The sequence below is a fragment of the Sturnira hondurensis genome, unplaced genomic scaffold (genome assembly GCF_014824575.4).
Source record: "Sturnira hondurensis isolate 20B ecotype Veracruz unplaced genomic scaffold, ASM1482457v3 Scaffold0000780, whole genome shotgun sequence".
NCBI lineage: Eukaryota > Metazoa > Chordata > Mammalia > Chiroptera > Phyllostomidae > Sturnira > Sturnira hondurensis.
In genome coordinates, this window is record NW_028073411.1 from 20,623,856 (window position 1) to 20,644,295 (window position 20,440).

General features: G+C 55.8%; 2 protein-coding genes across 4 annotated transcripts; both read left to right on the forward strand.

The window, feature by feature from the left end:
• The first annotated feature begins 7,407 nt into the window (after nucleotides 1–7,407).
• Nucleotides 7,408–10,542, forward strand: CHKB (choline kinase beta). 2 transcript variants are annotated; one of them, XM_037048667.1, is made up of 11 exons: nucleotides 7,409–7,856; nucleotides 7,954–8,062; nucleotides 8,284–8,397; nucleotides 8,548–8,681; nucleotides 8,903–8,998; nucleotides 9,159–9,217; nucleotides 9,302–9,383; nucleotides 9,488–9,596; nucleotides 9,718–9,821; nucleotides 10,025–10,106; nucleotides 10,261–10,542. In XM_037048667.1, exons 1-11 carry the CDS (start codon nucleotides 7,633–7,635, stop codon nucleotides 10,333–10,335), a joined length of 1,188 nt encoding a protein of 395 aa, XP_036904562.1. In that variant the 5' UTR covers nucleotides 7,409–7,632; the 3' UTR covers nucleotides 10,336–10,542. The 2 variants fall into 2 exon arrangements, with proteins under 2 accessions (XP_036904570.1, XP_036904562.1); XM_037048675.1 differs by lacking the exons at nucleotides 9,488–9,596; nucleotides 9,718–9,821 and having other exon boundaries at nucleotides 7,408–7,856.
• Nucleotides 10,543–11,049: 507 nt separating this feature from the next.
• CPT1B (carnitine palmitoyltransferase 1B) lies at nucleotides 11,050–18,971 on the forward strand. Of its 2 annotated transcripts, none has more exons than XM_037048645.1 (19): nucleotides 11,050–11,182; nucleotides 11,601–11,760; nucleotides 12,109–12,248; nucleotides 12,544–12,721; nucleotides 12,934–13,035; nucleotides 13,219–13,356; nucleotides 13,437–13,514; nucleotides 14,347–14,454; nucleotides 14,526–14,610; nucleotides 15,219–15,414; nucleotides 15,640–15,825; nucleotides 15,909–16,014; nucleotides 16,104–16,220; nucleotides 16,482–16,646; nucleotides 16,726–16,860; nucleotides 16,955–17,107; nucleotides 17,646–17,759; nucleotides 18,212–18,304; nucleotides 18,441–18,971. In XM_037048645.1, exons 2-19 carry the CDS (start codon nucleotides 11,620–11,622, stop codon nucleotides 18,522–18,524), a joined length of 2,319 nt encoding a protein of 772 aa, XP_036904540.1. In that variant the 5' UTR covers nucleotides 11,050–11,182; nucleotides 11,601–11,619; the 3' UTR covers nucleotides 18,525–18,971. The 2 variants fall into 2 exon arrangements, with proteins under 2 accessions (XP_036904540.1, XP_036904549.1); XM_037048654.1 differs by lacking the exon at nucleotides 11,050–11,182 and adding an exon at nucleotides 11,209–11,227.
• The last annotated feature ends 1,469 nt before the right edge of the window (nucleotides 18,972–20,440 follow it).

Genomic DNA, 20,440 nt, shown 5'->3' on the forward strand with positions numbered 1-20,440 from the left:
CCCCAATGCCGATCAGCCGCGGAGCGTCCTTCTGCATCCAAAGTTAAAAAGTTAAGAACAAATAAGGAATGTGACACTAACAGTTTAGGAGAATGAGGATCATACCATCTCCCCCCTTTTAATTTAGAGAACTGATGTTTGAGGGAAAGATGAGTACGTTCAATGATACCTTGTCCTTGTGGGTTGTGAGGTATACCTGTTTTATGTAAAATCTGAAATGAAGCACAAAAAGAAGCGAAACTTTTACTAGTATACGCTGGGGCATTATCTGTCTTCAAGACCTTAGGAACTCCAAGGATTGAAAAACAAAAGAGAAGGTGAGTAATAACATTGCGTACATTTTCACCTGTGAGAGGAGAAGCGCAGATAAAATGAGAACAGGTATCAACGGTGACATGTAAGTAACGTAATCGTCCAAACGCTGGGCAATGGGTAACGTCCATCTGCCAAAGATCATTGGGTTTAAGACCACGAGGGTTGATACCATAATGAGGCACGGGGAGAAGCTGAGCGCACGTAGAACATGATTTAACAATTTGACGGGCAGCTTCTCGGGTGAGACGGAATTGATAACGAAGAGAGCGAGCAGATTGATGATGCAGGGCATGAGAAGATGTAGCCTTTTGCTCCTGTGAAAGGAAAATTTGCGTAAAAGTATCTGCAGTTTGATTACCATGGGCAAGGGGTCCAGGAAGGGAGGAATGTCCTCGAATGTGACCAATGAAACAGGGAAACTGTCGTTTCTGTAAAAGTTGTTGAATATCTGAGAAAAGCTGAGAAATCGTATGATTAGAGGTATGAATTAAAGGAACAGTTTCTAAAACAGCCATAGCTCGAACAACATATTGGCTATCTGTGTAAAGATTAAATGGTTGATTATATAGGGCAAGAGCTTGGCTGACAGCAAACAGTTCCACTTCTTGAGCTGAAACATAAGGGGTGGTCCAGATGAGAGGCTTGGTAGGAGTAAGTAGAACAGCACGTCCATTAGAAGATCCATCTGTGAATAGGGTAAAGGAAGTTGATAAAGGTTCAGAAGTGACAATGTTAGGAAAAATAAATCGTGCAGTATGGGCAAATTGTAAAATTTTATCAGCGGGCAGATGATGAGAGATGGTTCCAGCAAAACCTTCAAAGGCAAGAGCAAAAATGTCGTTAAAGTTAAGAAGCCAGTTAAGTTGTTCAGCGGTATAAGGTATAACAATAACAGTGGGATCATGTCCTAAAACTTGGAGAGAGATTTTGCGCCCTTGCTGGATGCGTTCTGCTACCAGAGAGGGATAGGGACTCAAAACTTTCTTTGGAGTAGACGATCCATGGATCCATTGCAATACACCTTCTTGATATAAAACTCCTGTTGGGGTTAAGGTAGTAGGAAGAATAATCAAGGACCACGGTCGTGAAATATCACAATATGTGAGTTGAGCTGTTAATAAAGCATTTTCTACAGACTGTAAAGCCTTCTTTGCTTCTGGAGTCATGGATCTAGGAGACGAGGGATCAGGGTCTCCTAAAAGAAGATTAAACAAGGGTTTTAAGTCACCAGTAGATAATTTAAGTGAAGGGCGGATCCAATTGAGTTCCCCTAGAAAGGTTTGAAAATCATGTAAAGTTTTTAATTGAGAAGTATCAATGGTTAGTTTCTGCGGAGAGAAGGAAGAGGGTTTTAATGAATACCCTAGGTAAGAAAATGGATAGGTATTTTGTACCTTATCAGTAGCGATCTGCAATCCTGATTGGGATAAGGCTTGTTGTATATGCTGGAAAGTTGAATACAAATAAGACTCGCTTTCATGAGCTAATAGAATGTCATCCATGTAATGGATGATTAATGCAAGAGGAAACTGATCTCGAGTTTGTTGAATAGCTTGTTGCACAAACTTTTGACATAGGGACTTGAACCCTGAACCCTCAGATTAAAAGTCTGATGCTCTACCAACTGAGCTATCCGGGCTCCGCTTGACCTGCTAGATCTCCCCAATCTGCTTCATCAGGGTTTGGCAGCCCCGATTGAACAGTCGCCACCTTAAAATCAGTCGCCACCTTAAGATCAGTCGCCACCTTAAGATTAGGTTCTTCATACCGCGCCTCCCAAGTCGGAGGAGGCAGAGCAGTTGGCACTGGAGGCAGAGGGCGAGAAAGATCCTCTGCCGAATGAATGGCTGGCAAACTGCCACGAGTCCCTCGTTCCCATTTTTCAAGCTCAGAATCTCCCCTAAGACAATCTCTTACTAGTGTCCACAAAGAAAACGCATCAACAGGAGTTTTCTCTGGACCGTGAGCACGGTAGTGTTCACGAATACGTTCTCCTACCTTTTTCCAAGTTTCCATATTAATAGTACCTTCTTCCGGGAACCAAGGGCAAACTTGTTGAATAAAATCTACAAAACAATGTATTTGACTCTTAGAGGTAGTAATGCCTCGCCCCTTCAATAAGGAGCAGAGGACTTTTTCAAAAAGTCCCTGATCTGATGAATGGGAACTTCCCATGATTAAAAACTCTCCAATACTGCTTCCTGCTACTTTTACTTTTTACTTACCGGGCCCCCGTAGCAGCGGTCCTCTCGGGCTCCCCTATCCTCGCGATTAGGACTCTGCTGGTCCCCCCTGACCCCCTTTTTCCGGGTCCCTGTTTTGCGCGCCACTCTGCCGCCGCCCGTGGCAGCAAGGTGTTCGCGAGGTGAGGCGATGGACTTAACTTAATTAAAATAATGGAGAGGTCCAAGTGCTCCTGGCTGGCAAATGCCGAGTTTATTCAAGGAACTGCTGGCTTATATGCAGAACTACAGTGGCCTGAGAACAATGCTGTTTTACAAAAGTTTGTACATTCCCGAAGGCTATCAAGAGGGCAAGATGTTCTCACATCCTGAGAACATTAGCCCACAGATAACAGTGTCCTCAAGATTATCTCTTTCCTGGAACATGACGCACATGCCAAGACCTTGTTCTTTCCTTCAAGGCTGAGAAGGAGAAGGTCCGGAAGATGTCAAGATACCCGCCGGCTCCAGGGACCAGAAACCAAGTCCCGCCACCGTTTTCACAGTGGGGGCTCTGTCCGTGATCCCCTGCGGCCTGGTGGGCTCCCACAGAGGACTCCCCTCATTACTGTCTTTTAGAGCCACCCCATCCTGAAGGGGACTTCAGCGCAGCAGTGGTTCATTTTCAACTCATATCAATGCACCAAGCTAACCCATCTGTGAACTAGACTGTAGGCTTCCTTCCTGTAAATGGCCCTCTGGACAAGCTTGGATTTGACTGTTTTTCATTGTGCAGTGAACTGCTACTGAACCTGCCTAACCTATTGGCTTGGTGGGCAGTCAGTATCCAGCTCAGAATAGGCAGATTCGATCACATGGTCGTTGGATGTCCCATAATCCAGCACTTAGTCTCTGCTCGGGTCCAGTAGTCTACCAGAAGCTGCTTTTCCTTGTACTTTTCATGTATGGTTTTAGTCTCTTACCTGCAGTGCAGGTAACTCTGCACTGCACCAGGTGTGGTCTGGCTTCTGACCCCTAGGAACACGCATCACAAACCTCCTGCTGGGTCCTGCCAACGCTGCCGCTCAGGCCCCCTATCTAGCACAGATGAGCCCAACTGTAACCCATCAGGTCTGCCAAGGGGTGGGGACCCACCCGACCCACCCTCCAATCTCCACCTTCAACACAACCTTTGCTCTGGGCCCCATTCAAAACTGGCAGTCTTCCAAGTCATCCGACGAATGGGTCACACAGCATTCCCATGCCACGTGTGGTACATGTTGATTCCAAAATCCAGATGTCCACCAGGAGCTGTGGCCCCTTCTTCGTGACAGAGATGCAAGGCGCAGTAACGTGTCCTTATCTTAGAGGTGACGACCAGGTTTGCCCCACAGCACTGCAGCCCTGAAGACTTCGCCGCTGACAGACTCCAGAACTACTTCTTCTTTTTAAGATTTTATTGATTTATTTTTAAAGAGAGGAAAAGGAAGGGAGAAAGGAAGGGAGAGAAACGTTGATGTGTGATCAGTTGCCTACCACAGGCCCGCAATCGCAACCCAGGCATTTGCCATTACTGGGAGTCGAACCAGAGACCTTTCGGTTTGCAAGCTGGCACTCAGTCCACTGAACCACACCAGCCAGGGCAGACTCCAGAACTTCTGAGGGTTTATCTGACATGTGTCGACAAGCATTGTCTTACCAGGGACAGAGCACTGGTCACTTCCTTCTGCACCATGCAGTTAGCATATCATCACATTATGTGTTGTCTGGGTGATCAAAGTCTCAGTGGACTAAACTGTGACAGAGAGCAGGAGAGTTAAAACAGCCACAGGCAAGACAATGGAAGTGTTTGTCTACCCTTCCCATATAAATGCGAACTGCTTTTGGAAATGTACTCTTTACTGCTGAGATTGAAAAGAATTTTCACCATACTAGTAAGTGCAACAGATACCAAATTAAAAATTGCCAATTAAATGCAGGATTTCAACCCTTTTCATCTCATGGCACACACAAAGTAATTACTAAAATTTTGTAGCAAGCCAAAAACATATATATTTTTGCTGATATGACCAAAAAGTAGGTTTAATTTTGGTTCATTCACACCAGATGGCTATGGCTGTGTTGGCTATTGCCATTTTTATTTGACAATCTAAGGGAAAAGAGGTCAGTGCCCCTGACTAAAATAGTCAGGTATTGCATGTTTTAAAAATTCTTGGCCCTAGCTGGTGTAGCTCAGTGGATTGAGCGCAGGCCTGCGAACCAGATGATTGCGGTTCAATTCCCAGTCAGGACACATGCTTGGGTTGCAGGCCAGTTTCCGGCAGGGGCCAGTTCCCTGCAGGGGATGCGCGAGAAGCAACCATACATTGATGTTTCTTTCCTCTCTCCTTCCCTTCCCCTCTAAAAAGATAAATAAATAAAATATTTTAAAAAAATTAAAAAATAAAATAAAATAAAAATTCTTGTGGCACACCGGTTGAAAATCACTGAACCTAACAAATGAATGAGTGGATGCATCTTTGAATTGTGACATATTAATCCCTCTGTCTCTGCCTTAATTTTCCCCAAAGTTGTGATCTGCCCAGCTGTCCCTGGAACATTCATTTTCCCTCCCTTTCTTGATGAACGTGTGAGTTCCAGACTCCCAAATACTCTCAATGATTCCTCTAAACAATCTAAGGAGTAAGAGACTAAAACCATACATGAAAAGTACAAGGAATGTATAACCTAATAAGCACTGTATTCAATTACCCATGTGCTCTGAATTGTTTTTATTTCTCTAACAATGAAACTGAAAAGTGGGAAATATGGGTATTTCTAAGAAAATAAAATTTGAACAGAATTGTACTCTGAGTTTTTCCACTACACTCTTCTTTATACCTACACATTTACACAGACACACACAGGCATGCATATATATGAACACTTAATTTTTTAAATAAAAAAACAGGATTGTCACCCTGGCTGGTGTAGCTAAGTGGATTGAGTGTGGGCCTGCGAACAACAGGATCATGGTTCGGTTCCCAGTCAGGGCACATGACTGGGTTGCAGGCCAGTTCCCAGCAGGGGACGCTCAAGAGGCAACCACACATTGATATTTCTCTCCTCTCCTTCCCTTCCCCTCTAAAGATAAATAAATAAAATCTTAAAGGAAAACAAAACAGGATTGTCCCACATACATGTTAGTCCACAACTCATTCTCTCAAGGTAGTGATGTACCCTGGCTATTCTTTCTGGGTTTGTAGATCTACCTTGTTCTTTTTAAAGGTTGCATTCCATTCCACTGTACGAACCACTGTTTCTTCACTAATGTCTCTACAGCTGTCACTGATCTTGTTTCGTTCACTTGAATCCCTCAGAATTTTGCAGGGGTTGTCCAGGTGAATGGAAGCAGATGTACTGGGGACCACCAGAGACACCCTTCTCTATCAGAGACACCACCTCTGCAGTGCCACCTGGGAAGCAGCATCACTTCTGATTCACTGTCCTGGAGGGGTGGGTGCGGTGGGGACTTCCAAGGGCTGCCCCTGTGCTATTGTTACCATGTTCTCCGAACAGGCCAGGGATCTTTGCGCAACTATGCCTGCTCGAGGCACAGTCGCCCACCCAAGAGTGCACTGGGGCCAGAGAAGCACCCGCAGGGCTTGCACTAGGATTCCATTTTTCATCTTGTTCCAAAACCAGTGGCCCCTGAAGCTTCAGGTACCCCATACCATGTCAGCTCAGATCCTGTACCTAACAGCCCCTGAAAGGTCTGGATAGTTTTCAAAGGAGATCACTTTAAGTAGCTACTTTAAGTGTCTCTAGGTCCCTTTGGGGAAGAACTAAAGAGGAATATTTTTGAACATACTTAGGGTGACATCGTAGGACCCTTCTCTTTCAAACCGTGAGCTCCAGGTCTCAGGACTTAGTCAGATTCACAAGGAGTGAGGTTTATTGTGGTTTTCCACGGTAGCCACTGACCTTCACATTCTGAGCACCAACTCTTGATTTCTTTCTGATTATTCAAATCAAACCACTCCTCAGCTGCCCGTCTATTCACCGTGCCCCCTACCCCCAGCCCAACAGGCCTGTCACTGCGGCTCCCTGGGGCTGCCCCTGAAGCTGGGGACAACGGGGGAGGCCAAGGGGGCAAGGGGACGGGGCAAGGGGATGTGACCCAGACCTAGGTGTCTGCTGCAGGTGCCAACCTTTCCCTCTTGGGTTTGACTTTGTACCTGGTTCTGATTTTGTGTCTGATTCTAGGTCTGGAGACAAGAGGGGTAGTTACGAGCAGTACAAGAACCTCCCCTCAGCCCTGGCTGGTGTAGCTCAGCGGATTGAGCGCGGGAACCAGAGGATCGCGGTTAGATTCCCAATCAGGGCACATGCCTGGGTTGCAGGCCAGTTCCCGGCCAGGGACGCATGAGAGGTAACCAAACATTGATATTCTCTCCCTCTCTCCATCCCTTCCCCTCTAAAGATAAATAAATTAAAAATCTTAAAAAAAAAAAAGAACCTCCCCTGGCTTCCTCTGACACGGGGCGCAGCGGTGACTGGGAATTTAAGACACTCAGCGCCATTGGAGTTGGTTTCATCCACGTCCAGTGTTTACATGGCACCTACCAGGCACCACGCACTCTCCGCCTCTCCCAAGTGTGACCCACGTTCGGGGCGGGCCACACTCACACGAAGGCTCTCTTCCAGCGGCTTGCCCCCGTGAGAGGCCGCCACCGCCCGCATGGCCCGGTCCTCTGGGCACCCGGAAACCATTGGGCTTCCCCGCCACCTGCCCCTAGAGCAAACCCACCGCTACGCTCACCCTTCCTACGTGACAGACCAACAGACTCGCCATTGGCAGCGCGCCCTGACGCTCACGAAGCTTCTGATTGGCGCACGCCGCTTCCTGTCTTTCCAGCAGCCCCGCCCACAGGGCGAGGTGGGGCGGGGCATAACGGAGACACGCTGAATAAGGTTCTTGGAAGGGCTCCAGACCAGGGCCGAGGACGGGGCCGAGTGGCGCCGCGAAGAGCCGGACGCGGCCGGAGAGACCCGAGTCCGACCGGAGTTGCGCAGGCGGGCCGGAAGTACGGCCGAGCGCAGTGGAGCACGCCCGAAGTGGACTGAGCGCGTTGGGCGTTGGGCGTTGGGCGTTGGGCCCCGGCGAGCCCAAAGCATGGCGGCCGAAGGCACTGCCGTGGCCGGAGGCGGGACTGTCGGCGGCCGCCTTGCCAAGGACAGCTTGCGGCAGTCTGTGTGCCCGGACGCGATCCCGAACCGGCGGCGCGGCTCGGTTCAGTCGCGTGAGGCCGAGCGCCGAGCCTACCAGTGGTGCCGGGAGTACCTAGGCGGTGCCTGGCGCCAAGTCCGGCCGGAGGAGCTGAGGGTTGACCCCGTGAGGTGGGAGTCAGGGGTCATCCCCTCCGGTGTCTGGGACGGGAAGGACGGGCCGGGGCGGGGAACCTGCGGCAGACTTAGACCCCCGTGTGCTCCGCAGCGGGGGCCTCAGCAACCTGCTCTTCCGCTGCGCGCTGCCGGACCATCTGCCCAGCGTTGGCGAGGAGCCCCGGGAGGTGCTGCTGCGGCTGTATGGGGCCATCCTGCAGGTGAGGACGCAGTGAGGGCTTCCCATCGAAACCTGGCAGGTGGTACAACCCTGCCGAGGACGAGGTGCCGCGGGGCGTGCCCGTTGTATGCTGCAGCCTGCATTGTGGAGCCTCCCGGCGACAGAAGGAGTCCCAGCAGTGCCGGGAGCAGGACGCAGAGCCTCTGCGCATCCTCGCTGCTTTGTGCGCGACTCTTGCCCCTTGTTGTCACCCTTCTTCAGGGCGTGGACTCCTTGGTCCTGGAAAGTGTGATGTTCGCCATCCTTGCAGAGCGGTCCCTGGGGCCCCAGCTCTACGGAGTCTTTCCAGAGGGCCGACTGGAACAGTACATCCCAGTAGGAGGCACCTCCTCCCCAGCCCCTTCCCTCCTATCCCCAGTGTCTGCCCTCTCTCCGTGACCCGAGACCCCGACCACTCCCCACGACCCCATCCCTCCCCGCTCCTGCCCCAGCCCACTCACCACCCTGAGAGGTTCCTGGGTGCAGAGCCGGCCACTGAAAACGGGAGACCTTCGAGAGCCCGTGTTGTCAGCAGCCATCGCCACGAAGATGGCCCGGTTCCATGGCATGGAGATGCCCTTCACTAAGGAGCCTCGCTGGCTGTTTGGGACCATGGAGAGGTGAGTCCGGAGCCTCTGCAGGGCTCTGTACCCCTGGGCTGTGACAGTGGGTCGAGTGGCTCAGGGGTTCCAAGGGCTAGCACTATCTTTCACAGAATAAGTTTCCAGACGTCTGCCAGACAGGCCAGACAGTGACAGGAGAACAGCAGGGACAGCCCAGCCCAGGGGTGGAGAGCGAGAGTGGAGTGCAGAGCATGTGCATCCTGTTCTTTGGGCCTCAGGTACCTAAAGCAGATCCTGGACCTGCCCCCCACCGGCCGCCCCCAGGTGAACTTGCTGGAGATGTACAGCCTCAAGGAGGAGATGGGCAACCTCAGGTGAGGGCAGGCAGGACAGTGTAGGTAGAGGGCGGAAGAGCACAGGAGGTGCAGCTGGGAACCCACAGCATCTTCCCCAGGGTCTGATGAGGGCCCACGAGGGTGGCTCTGGCCCTCCTCTAATCACTCCTGCTCAGACACGTGCCCCTGTCCCCTGCAGGAAGTTGCTGGCCTCTACCCCATCGCCAGTGGTCTTCTGCCACAACGATATCCAGGAAGGTAGGAAAAGTCATGTGAGCCTTCCTACGTAAGGTGAGGGGACCAGGGATCCCTGGGTGACCAGAACCCACCGCATTCCCCCAGGGAACATCTTGTTGCTCTCAGAGCCGGAAAATGCTGACAGCATCATGTTGGTCGACTTTGAGTACAGCAGCTACAACTACAGGTGAGGCCCATGGTCCCCCGCCCTGGGAAGCAGACCAGGCCTCCATCTCTGCCTCCCAGCCACCCAGAGGACTTGGGGACTGAGTGTCCACCTCATTCCCACAGGGGCTTTGACATTGGGAACCATTTTTGTGAGTGGATTTATGATTACACTCACGAGGAGTGGCCTTTCTACAAAGCACAGCCCGCAGACTACCCCACCCGGGGACAGCAGGTATGGGGGCTGGAGGCCTGTGAGCAGGGAGGAAGGCGGAGCCAGGACAAAATGATGGGGAGAATGCTCACTGGGAAGTGCTCCGTTCTCCCATTTCCTGACTCCGGCCTGTTGGTCCCAGCTCCATTTTATCCGCCATTATCTGGCAGAGGTAAAGAAAGGTGAGAGTGTCTCCCAAGAGGACCGGAAGAAACTGGAAGAAGACTTGCTGGTGGAGGCTGATCGGTGAGGTTCACTCGGCTGGTGGCAGAGTAGAGCTGGGGGCAGGGAGAGAGGAAGAAGCGGACCAGTGCCAGTGCTGAGTGGGGGTCAAGGCTGGCAGAGGAGTGGGCGCAGGGTGTGGGTTAGGGTGGTGGGGGAGGAGATTAGAGTTCTGGGACGTAGGCGAGGCCAGATATGCCTCCATCCCCCCACTTCCCCACCCTCAGGTACGCTCTGGCATCCCATTTCTTTTGGGGTCTCTGGTCCACCCTGCAGGCATCCATGTCTACCATAGAATTCGGTTACCTGGTGAGTAACTCAGGGGGTAAGGTAGGTGGGGGAGGGGGAGCAGCCGAGGCCTCTGGGCCTCCAGGAGCTCTGGGCAGGCCTGGGATGCTGTGGGCACACTGTGGGTGCTCGTCCCAGCCCTGCTCACCAGTATGTGGGGTGGTCTCCTCTCCAGGAGTATGCCCAGTCTCGGTTCCAGTTGTACTTCCAGCAGAAGGGGCAGCTGACCAGCCTCCACCCCCCATCCTGACTCTTCAGCCCCCAGCTCCTTGGATGTTCCCAGAGCCTCCAGGGCAGGACCTTGGAGGGAAGGGCCAAGAGCAGGAGGCCCTTCGGACTGGGCTGAGCCCCCTGGGTGGCGGGTTGAGGTGGCTGACCTCTCCCCCAGTTTGAGCAGGTCCCCATGGGCGGGAGACCCTGGACTGTGCACCCTGAAACAATAAATGACCTTCTTTCATACCATGTCCCAGCTCTGTTCAGTCCAGCAGAAAGCACCAGGCGGGGACTCACTCAGATTGAGAGTAACCACTGCTCTGAGCCTCAGTTTCCCCTCCTGAAAAGCGTGGCTTTCAGTGCTGTGGGCCTGAAAGTTGAGAGTCCATCCTGCCCATGGGAGGCCCTTCCCCTCTGCCCTTCCTGGATCCAGCTTGGAAGTGACAGGTGCTCAAGGAACTGTGTAGGGGACTGGGAGCAGTGAGGGTGTAAAGAGCGCCCTAGGTGGGGCTGCCCAGCCCTGTGCTCTGGAGATCAGGGGACAAGCTGCACAGCTGACACAGATGACCTTTTCCCTACATTCGACTATTTTTAGCTCTAATGCCGCCATCCTCACGTGAGACACTTTACCCCACCCCCACCCCAGGACCCAGACCTTTGAGCAATCTTCACCTAGAGGAAGCCTGGCCCCCTCCCACCCTGAGTTCCGCTGTGGAGGGGAGGGGAGTCTGGTGGCCACCGCTTCTGTTTTCTCAGCCCAAATTTGGGAGTTGGTATCAGGTTCCTGGTGAGGGCGGGGCGGGGGTGGCCAGCCTGAAGGACGTGGGGACACGGGCCAGAGTGACTGGCCCCACACGCGGACAGGAGTGAGCCCGAGCTGTGCTGTGAGTGGAGTGGGGAGCAACACAGGACCCTGCCAAGCAAGCACCGTGCGTGGGCAAGGGCGCGCGAGGCCCCACTCGTTCGGGGCTGGGGCACCCGAACGTACCGCCTCGCTCGGGACAACAAGGCTTACTGGGGCACCTCCTGACGCTGCCCTTCACTGCCCTCCGGGATCCTGAGATTTTCAAGGCCTTGAACCCACCCCCAACCTGATCCCTGCACCACTGTGGCGGGTCCTGCCCTGAACGCAGGCGCAAGTGTTCCGGCCATTGGCCAGGCTGGGGTCTGGGTGGGGGTGGGCTGGAGGCGCTGTCGGGGTGGTTGCTAATGGGGAGGGGGCGGGGGCAGGCCGCAGGTGGGGCCTCGGTGGGGGTGGGGTAGGCCCAATCCTGCCAGAACACTCGTCCGCACCCCTCTCAGGTGCCGGCCAAGCACCAGGATGGCGGAAGCACACCAGGCTGTGGCTTTCCAGTTCACCGTGACCCCAGATGGGGTTGACTTCCGGCTCAGTAGGGAGGCCCTAAAACACATCTATCTGTCTGGGATCAACTCCTGGAAGAAACGCCTGATTCGCATTAAGGTGGGCTCAGGTGGTTCTCCCGGCCCCTTCCTGCCAGCGGGTGCAGCAGAATAGAGCCTTCTAGAGGCAGAGGCCAGGTGTCATGAGCTGCTCCATTGTCCAGGTGCTCCACCTCCACCTTGGCTGGCAGTTTTGCTGGGGAATAGGCTCCAGTGGTGCAGAAAGCAGAGGGGTGGTGGAGGGGAGACGGGCTCAAGAAGTAGCAGTGGGTGCTGAGCAGGGGGTGCCGCAGGTGTGGGACTGAGGAGGGGAGAGGCGTAAGGACACAGCAGGGGAACAAAGGAGAAAGCCTTCCAGGCAAAAGCCAGGACCTGACACATGCTCCCTTGCCCTGTTTCTGCCCCACAGAATGGCATCCTCAGGGGTGTGTATCCTGGCAGCCCTACCAGCTGGCTGGTTGTTGTCATGACAACAGTGGGTTCTTCCTACTGTAACTTGGACATTTCCAAGGGGCTGGTCTGTTACATCCAGAGACACCTCCCTCAGGGGTGAGGAACGGGGCTGCGAAAGAGGTTGGGTGGGCTCCAAGGCCAGGGTTCCTGAGCTGGGCAGACACAGGACAATGGCCATTAGAGGTCGTGGGGCAGCTCCCCAACCCGGGCCACCATCATCTTAGTCCCACATCCATGCGTGTGTGTGGTGCACCCAGCTGCGAAGGTGCCCAGGGAGGTGGTCCTCCTTCCGTGCCTCCACTAAGATGGCTCACCCCCGTGGAGAGTGTAGGGGCGGGATTCCCCGGAGGCTGCTCCAGGGCACACCTGCAGCTGCCCCCTTCTCTGACAGATACGGCCCCTACCAAACGCCCCAGACACGGGCACTGGTCAGCATGGCCATCTTCTCCACGGGGGTCTGGGTGACGGGCATCTTCTTCTTCCGCCAAACCCTGAAGCTGCTGCTTTCCTACCACGGCTGGATGTTTGAGATGCACGGCAAGACCAGCCGCTTCACCAAAGCCTGGGCGGTGAGCAGAAGCTGGTGGAGGGATCCAGGTTGAGACCCCGGGGCCTCACCGAGGGTCCTGAGCTTGAGAGAACAGGCAGGGGGCACCGGTGCCTGGCACATACGCGTGTCCTGGTTCTGAGAACTCGGGGCCCAACCCCTCAGTGTTCCCTAGTTTGTTTCCATTCTCTTCCCTGCTTCCCAGCCCGACACTTTTCTGCTCTGCACCTCCAGGTGTGTGTCCGCCTTCTGTCCAGTGGGCGGCCCATGCTGTACAGCTTCCAGACATCCCTGCCCAAGCTTCCTGTGCCCAGCGTGCCGGCCACAATTCAGCGGGTGAGGGCCTGGGTCAGGCATCCTGGTGGGCAGGGTAGGCTGGAGTCAGGCCTTGTCCAAAAGTGAGGGATCCTCCCCTTCAAAGAGTGGATTTGAGGAGAGGAGCTGGGGGCAGCACAGGGGTGGGACAGAGACAGCCATTGCTGTCTGGCCCCCAATGCTGACCGGAACCCGGCTGGGCAGTACCTGGAGTCCGTGCGGCCCTTGTTGGACGACAAGCAGTACCACCGCATGGAGACGCTGGCCAAGGAGTTCCAGGACGGGACCGCCCCCAGGCTGCAGAAGTACCTGGTACTCAAGTCCTGGTGGGCAACTAACTACGTGAGTCCCCCTAGGCTCCCCCTCCGCCTTCACGTCCCGGCTGCCGCCTCACGCAGCCCTAAGCTCCTGCGCTCCCACAGGTGAGTGACTGGTGGGAGGAGTACATCTACCTTCGAGGCAGGACGCCCATCATGGTGAACAGCAACTACTACGTCATGGTGAGAGGCAGAGCAGAGGTGGCACTGTGTGGCCAGCCCTCTCCCCAGCTGTGGGTCTCTGGGCACAGGGCCTGGCCGTGGTCTCCATGGGCGAGGGGGAGCTCTGGGGTGAGGTCCAAGGAAAGGGGTGGGGAGGTCCTGGGAGGGTACGGTCAGGAAGCAGCACAGGGGCGGTGGGGGTACCGAGGGCCCAGAATCCAGCAGCCCCCCAGCCCGATGTGGTCACTCTCAGGGGCCCTGGGGCTCCTTTGCCACGACTTCCTCCCTCAGTTCCCTCAGAGGCCTCCTGGCCATGGGCCCTTAGCCTTCCTGAAGCCGTCACTGGGGAAGTTCCTCAGAAAGGCCTTCCTCTGTGTCACTTTGTGGATCCAGAGCTCCTCTGAGCACCTGGGAGACCACTGTCCCCCTCTGCCATGTGCCTGGCACTGCCCCACCCCAGCCATTGGCCACACAACGCGCACAGTGCTCCTCCACTGTCCAGACAGCACCCTGAGTTGCAGGCTGGATCCCCTTCCTCCCCAAGCCTGTCCTCCCAGAAACACACACAACTCGTCTGTCCCTGAGATTTTAAGCAGTTTTTCTAGTGGTGGGAACCCCTTTCCCAAAGCAAAATTAACAAAACATGACCAAACAGGTTATGGAAAAGCAGTTGAAATCAGCGCTGGGGCCGAGGAGGGATGTGGTCAGTTGGGCATTTCCTCTTTGGCAGCCCACCTGACAGTGTGGGATGGGCAGGAAGCAAGGGACAAGACCCCTCCGGCCGTGAGCAGAGAGACCAGGTGACACTGTGCACCTGTCATAGCTACCCTGCAGCCTCGGCTCTGTCTTGTAGGACTTTGTGCTCGTCAGGAACACAGATGTGCAGGCCGCCCGCTTGGGAAATGCTGTACATGCCATGATCACCTACCGCCGTAAACTGGACCGGGAGGACATCAAACCTGTGAGTGGTGCTGGGTTGAGGGCTGAAGGGAGAGGAGGCCCCGTCTTAGCCCTGCCATGCCTCCCTCCCAGGTGATGGCGCTGGGCATCGTGCCCATGTGCTCCTACCAGATGGAGAGGATGTTCAACACCACTCGAGTCCCGGGCAAGGAGACAGGTACCCGCAGCACCCGGTGGGACCGATGGGGCAGAGCCCCTCGCTCCCAGCTGTGGGCCCACCATGGCCAGGTGCCTACTGCCTGTTCATCACTCAGTGCCCTTGCTGTCTCGGGGTGCAAACAGTCTGATAGCCAGCTTCTAACCAACACTAGACACCTGCTGTTGACAGGCACAGTGCTGGGACCCCGAGTCCCCCCTGCAGGGGCTGCCGTGCAGGGCTGGTGTCCCCTGAGTAAGGAGCACCTGAAGGAAGGAGTGCGGCTGCCCCTCCTGAAGGAGGGCGGGCTTGCCAGGGGGGTGGCAGGGACAGAGCAGCAGCCTGCGTTTCTGACATAGGTAGTCTGTGTCCTTCCCTCGAGTTCTGGTTTCCTCCTTTATGAAATGCCTCCTGGGACTGTCGTTGGCATGACCGAGAGGTACGGAAGCTCCCTGCAAGCAACTCTGCCCTGGAAAGGAAGCCCAGGTGGAGGCCTGGCTGAGCAGGGGCCGTGGGAGTCACCCAGTGATCCTGTGGCTGGGGTGCCCAGGCCAGGGCGGCGTCAGGAAGGGAGGTACCCCCTGCCCTCGGCCCCCTCGCTTCAGCCCACCAGCTGGCCTCCGTCACAGATGTGCTGCAGCACCTCGCGGAGAGCAGGCACGTGGCTGTCTACCACAAGGGCCGCTTCTTCAAGGTGTGGCTGTACGACGGCTCCCGCCTGCTGCAGCCCCGGGAGCTGGAGCTGCAGTTCCAGAGGATCCTGGACGACCCGTCCCCAGCCCAGCCCGGCGAGGAGAAGCTGGCGGCCCTCACTGCAGGCGGAAGGTACCCCCGCAGGCAGGGCCGTCCTGGCTGAGGTTCAGGCCCCTGGGGGAGGGGCGTCCCCGACACAGTGTCCTGCGTCCTGGCGGGGCCCCATGGCGGCGAGGGGCACTGGTGGCAATGGCGGTAGAGTGGCTGCCGTCACTTCTAACTGAGGCGTGTAGAAGGCAGGGTGGTGCCCTCGTCCCGGGTCAGGTGGCCTACACTCACCCTGCCCTCACACCCCAGAGTGGAGTGGGCACAGGCGCGCCAGACCTTCTTTAGCTCCGGCAAGAACAGGGCTGCTCTCGATGCCATTGAGCGTGCTGCTTTCTTCGTGGCCCTGGACGAGGAGGCTCACGGCTACGACCCTGGGGATGAGGCCAGCCTCAGCCTCTATGGCAAGGCCCTGCTGCATGGCAACTGCTACAACAGGTACCGTGCCGCCCTGCCGGGCCGGTGTCGCCCTGCCTGGCTCCTCTCCTGCCTTCCATCACCGCCGTCTCCTGCCCTGGCAGGTGGTTTGACAAGTCCTTCACTCTCATCGCCTTCAAGAACGGCCACCTGGGCCTCAACACAGAGCACTCGTGGGCCGACGCCCCTATCATAGGGCACCTCTGGGAGGTAACAGGGCCAGAAGGGTCCTGCGGGCAGGCTGAGGGGGACGAAGCAGGGGACGAGGACGGCCTCTCAGCCTGGCCTTCTCCCTGCAGTTTGTCTTGGGCACGGACATCTTCCACCTGGGCTACACAGAGACGGGGCATTGCCTGGGCGAACCGAACCCCATGCTGCCACCTCCTCAGCGGCTGCAGTGGGACATTCCTGAGAGGGTGCGCAGGCCGGGAAGGGGCAGGGATAGTTTGGGAGAATGACAAGTATGTGGATGCCCTTCCCTGCCTCCTCTCCTGCAGCCAGCCCCACTCACAGGGGCGTGGCCCCAGGGTGAGGGGACTTGTGGGCAAGGTGGTGGGTAGAGATGCTGTGAGGGGGGCCTCTATTCCTGGGGCAAGCATCAGTGCCTTCCCCGAAGGAGGTGCGGAGGCCCCGAGACAGCCCGGCCCAGCCCTCAGGCCCTTCCCATGTCTCTGCAGTGCCAGGCGGCCATTGAGAGCTCCTACCAGGTGGCCAAGGCGCTGGCGGACGACGTGGAGCTGTACTGCTTCCAGTTCTTGCCCTTTGGCAAAGGCCTCATCAAGAAGTGCCGGACCAGCCCCGACGCCTTTGTGCAGATTGCTCTGCAGCTGGCGTACTTCCGGGTAGGAGCCCTGCAGGGGGCTGCGCGTGTAGGGCAACCCTGGTGTCCACCTGCCAAGTTCACCCGTCTGTGTTCCCCAGGACAGGGGCAAGTTCTGCTTGACCTATGAAGCCTCGATGACGAGACTCTTCCGGGAAGGACGGACCGAGACCGTGCGTTCCTGCACCAGTGAGTCCACAGCCTTCGTCCAGGCCATGGTGCGGGGGTCCCACAAGGTGAGCCCCCTGTGGCCACGTGATGAGGCTGCCCTCCACTCCTGCCCCCTGGGGGGTTGGGGCTGCTCCTCACTGCTTCGCCCCTGCCTCCCAGAGAGCAGACCTTCAGAGACTCTTCCGGAAAGCCTCCGAGAAGCACCAGAGCATGTACCGCCTGGCTATGACAGGCGCTGGCATCGACAGGCACCTCTTCTGCCTTTACGTGGTCTCCAAGTACCTGGGGGTCAGCTCCCCTTTCCTGGCAGAGGTCAGTGTTGTGGGTGGCCGTGTCTTCTGTCCCCATGACCTCATCTCTTGGGTCTCGGCCTGTTTCTGTCTGAGTGGAGGGCTGGGGCAGGTGCCCCGTCCACACTCTGCCTGGGCCCATCGTCCTGGCACTGAGAGCAGAGCTGGTCTTCCTGTGAGTGGGGCAGGTGGACAAACGTGTGACATGGCAGGTAGTGGTGGCGCTCTTGAGAAAAGTGGAGAGGTGGGGGGGTCATGTTGGCAGCATGCTCTTAGAGAGGACAGCAGAAGGGGAGGAGAGGGAGGGGGGAACCAGTGGAGAAAGGGGGTGGAGGAGAGGAGGCCAGAGGGGTGGCAGGCCAGCTGGCCTCCACACACCATTGAGGGGTTGTGCAGATGCCGGGTGGTGAGAACACATGGCGGGCGGCAAGGCCCTGCACTGTGTTCCTCTGCATCCTCGGCCAGGACAATAGCTGGCTCTTGCAGGTGCTCAGGCACCACCTGTCAGCAGGTGTGCACCAAGCGCATGGCGTTTGACCATTGCAGTGTCCCTCTTGCAGGTGCTGTCAGAGCCCTGGCGCCTCTCCACCAGCCAGACTGCTCAATTCCAGATCTGCATGTTTGACCCAAACAAGTACCCCAATCACCTGGCTGCTGGTGGTGGCTTTGGCCCCGTAAGTGCCCTTGAAGGGGAATGTGTACATAGGACAGGAAATATGGGGTGTGTTTCAGTGGGGAGAGCAGGGCCTCCAGGAGGTCAGACCAGAGGCTGGAGCACAGCCTTCGACCTGCCCTGCCTGGGATCCCACCTGTGCCAGCACCTCTGGTGAGTGTGACGTTGCTCAGGGCTGGTGTCCCCTCTGCCAACTCTGGGAGAGAGTGTGCAACTCTCCCCCAGGACACTCAGGTGGGCTCATTCATCAGGGTTTTAGAGACGCCCCTGGGATGAGGCTCCTGGAGGGGAGCCTGAGGTCCTAGGTGAACAAGGGGAGGAGGACAAAGCTGTATGGTTCTCACACTGTCTCCTGGGGGCAGGGCCCTTCCTGGGAATCTCTTGGAGCATCAGCTTGGCTTTAGATCTTCGAGGTTTGGTTTACCTCTGCTTCCCGCTTTGTGCTGCTCTCAGGTAGCAGATGATGGCTATGGGGTCTCCTACATGATCGCAGGCGAGAACACCATCTTCTTCCACGTCTCCAGCAAGTTCTCCAGCTCAGAGACGGTGAGTCCCTGTTCCCGCTCAGACCTGAGGAGGGGGCGCCAGCTGGGCCCCACCTGGTTAGGGAAGGGTCCTTATTTGTGGGGACAGAGGGACAGGGGCTCGCCTGGAGGTTGACCTGAGCTTTTGGCACCCACAGAATGCCCAGCGCTTCGGGAACCACATCCGCCAAGCTCTGCTGGACATTGCTGACCTTTTCCAAGTTCTCAAGGCTGACAGCTGAGGGCTAGAGAAAGGCCAGCTGCCCTTTTGTCCCCCCGTGTGGAGGAATGGGCCTGTGGTCAGCTCACAGGCACCAGGGTGACCCTGCACAGATGCCCAGGTTCTGAAGACGGCACTGGCCGCAGGTGCTCCCCGAGCCAACACTGCTCCCTGAGGCCCACGTGGTGGAGGTGGGGTTGGAGCAGAAAGGGAATTTTGACTTTTTTTCTTGCTAGATACTAATAAACATAAGGCTGTGTGATTCTCTCTTAGCCCTTAGATTCCTGTGTTTTGTTTAGGAACTAGGAGGCCCTTCACCCCCGCCCCAGCTCAGGCCACAGAGGCGGCAATGGTGGGGCTGGGGCTGGGAGAGGAGGGGCCATGACCTGCTTTAAAACATGTCTCTGTTGAAGTCACTCTGCACACCCACTATGTGCATCTGGAATAAATTCTTGCTTCAGAACCTTCACCTGTCCTCTAGGGTCACTTGTGTTTGTCTGCTGGGGAGCAGGGCCACCTGCCTCCTCTGCGCATCTGTGCACCCCCTGTAGCCCTCTGGGCACGCGCACAGCCCTGCGGGCCTCAGTTTCCCCGAGTGCGGCAGCTGGACCTGGGGCTGGTGTCGGTGGCCGTGCCCGTGAAGGGCCCCCGGGGCAGTCTGGAGCAGCATGTGCTGCTTCCTTCAGGTCGGCTTCTCTACTGAAGCCACACTGAAGGTGAGCAAAAACTAACTGTCACGGAGAGTGCAAGTAGGTCCTGTGTTACCAGTGCTGCAGGCTTGAGTGACTCTGGACCTCGGTACTCTGCAGGTGACAGCCAGAGCCAGAGCTCCCAGGTGCACAGTGCCTGCTGCAGTGAGGGACAGACTGGAGGCCTGTGGCCGGCGTGGGGTAGGGGCCGGGAAGAGCAGGCAGGGGCCTGTGGGCGGACTCCGACTTCTCTGAGTGATGGGGCAAGACACAGGGTTTGAGCAGAAGTGACAATCTGTCCTAAATGTTAATGAGATCTCTCTGGCTAACCCTGGGGGTTCTAGAAGAAAGTAGGGTGCAGCAAGGATGGGGAGGACAGAGACCTGACAGAGGGCACTGCCCACGGTGGCGGCAGAGTTGGGAGAAGTGATGAGACATAAACTAAGGAACTGAGAATCAGGATGCTGAGAACGTCCGAGGTAGGTCCAACAAACTTGACAGGAAGGCCGCGAAGATGAGCCACACTTTTTACTGTTGGTGACAGGGTGACTGAGGTTTTTAAGTGTTGACTTTGATGTGTCTGTAAGAAAGATTCATAGATTTCTGAAAATATGAAAGCTAATGAGATTTAGGCTCCTGATACTGCTTTAAAGGTAGTTAAACCCCAAAAGCACGTGGAACCACTCCAGGGCAGAGGTGCTTCACCTCTTTTGAGTCTCTGAGAAAGGCTTATAAAAGCACGTCTACTCACAGAATGTTACATTCCACATCAGCTTTCTCGGGCTTTTGGGAGCATTGTCACAGACTTCTGCCTCTCCGGGGGCCTGCACAGCCTGCCCTGGGAAAGTGTCCTTCTGGGCACATCAGCCTGCCCAGCCTTGGGAGAGCAGTGAGCAGAGTTTTTATCAGCTGCCCTTTTTTTCTTTCAAAGATTTTATTTATTTATTTATTTATTTATTTTCAGAGGGGAAGGGAGAGAGAAAGAGAAACATCAATGTGTGGTTGCCTCTTGTGTGCCCCCAACTGGGAACCTGGCCCACAACCCAGGCCTGTGTCCTTTCTGGAAATGAACCTGTGACCCTTTGGTTCATAGACCAGTGCTCAGTCCACTGAGCCACACCCACCAGGGCTCAACTGGCTCTTGATTAATGTTGAAACTCAGCCAAAGTTACCTGATCTGTCCTTGCTTAAGATAAGAGAAACCATTGTGCACAACCAGCATGTAAACTTCTGGTGACAACCCACCAGA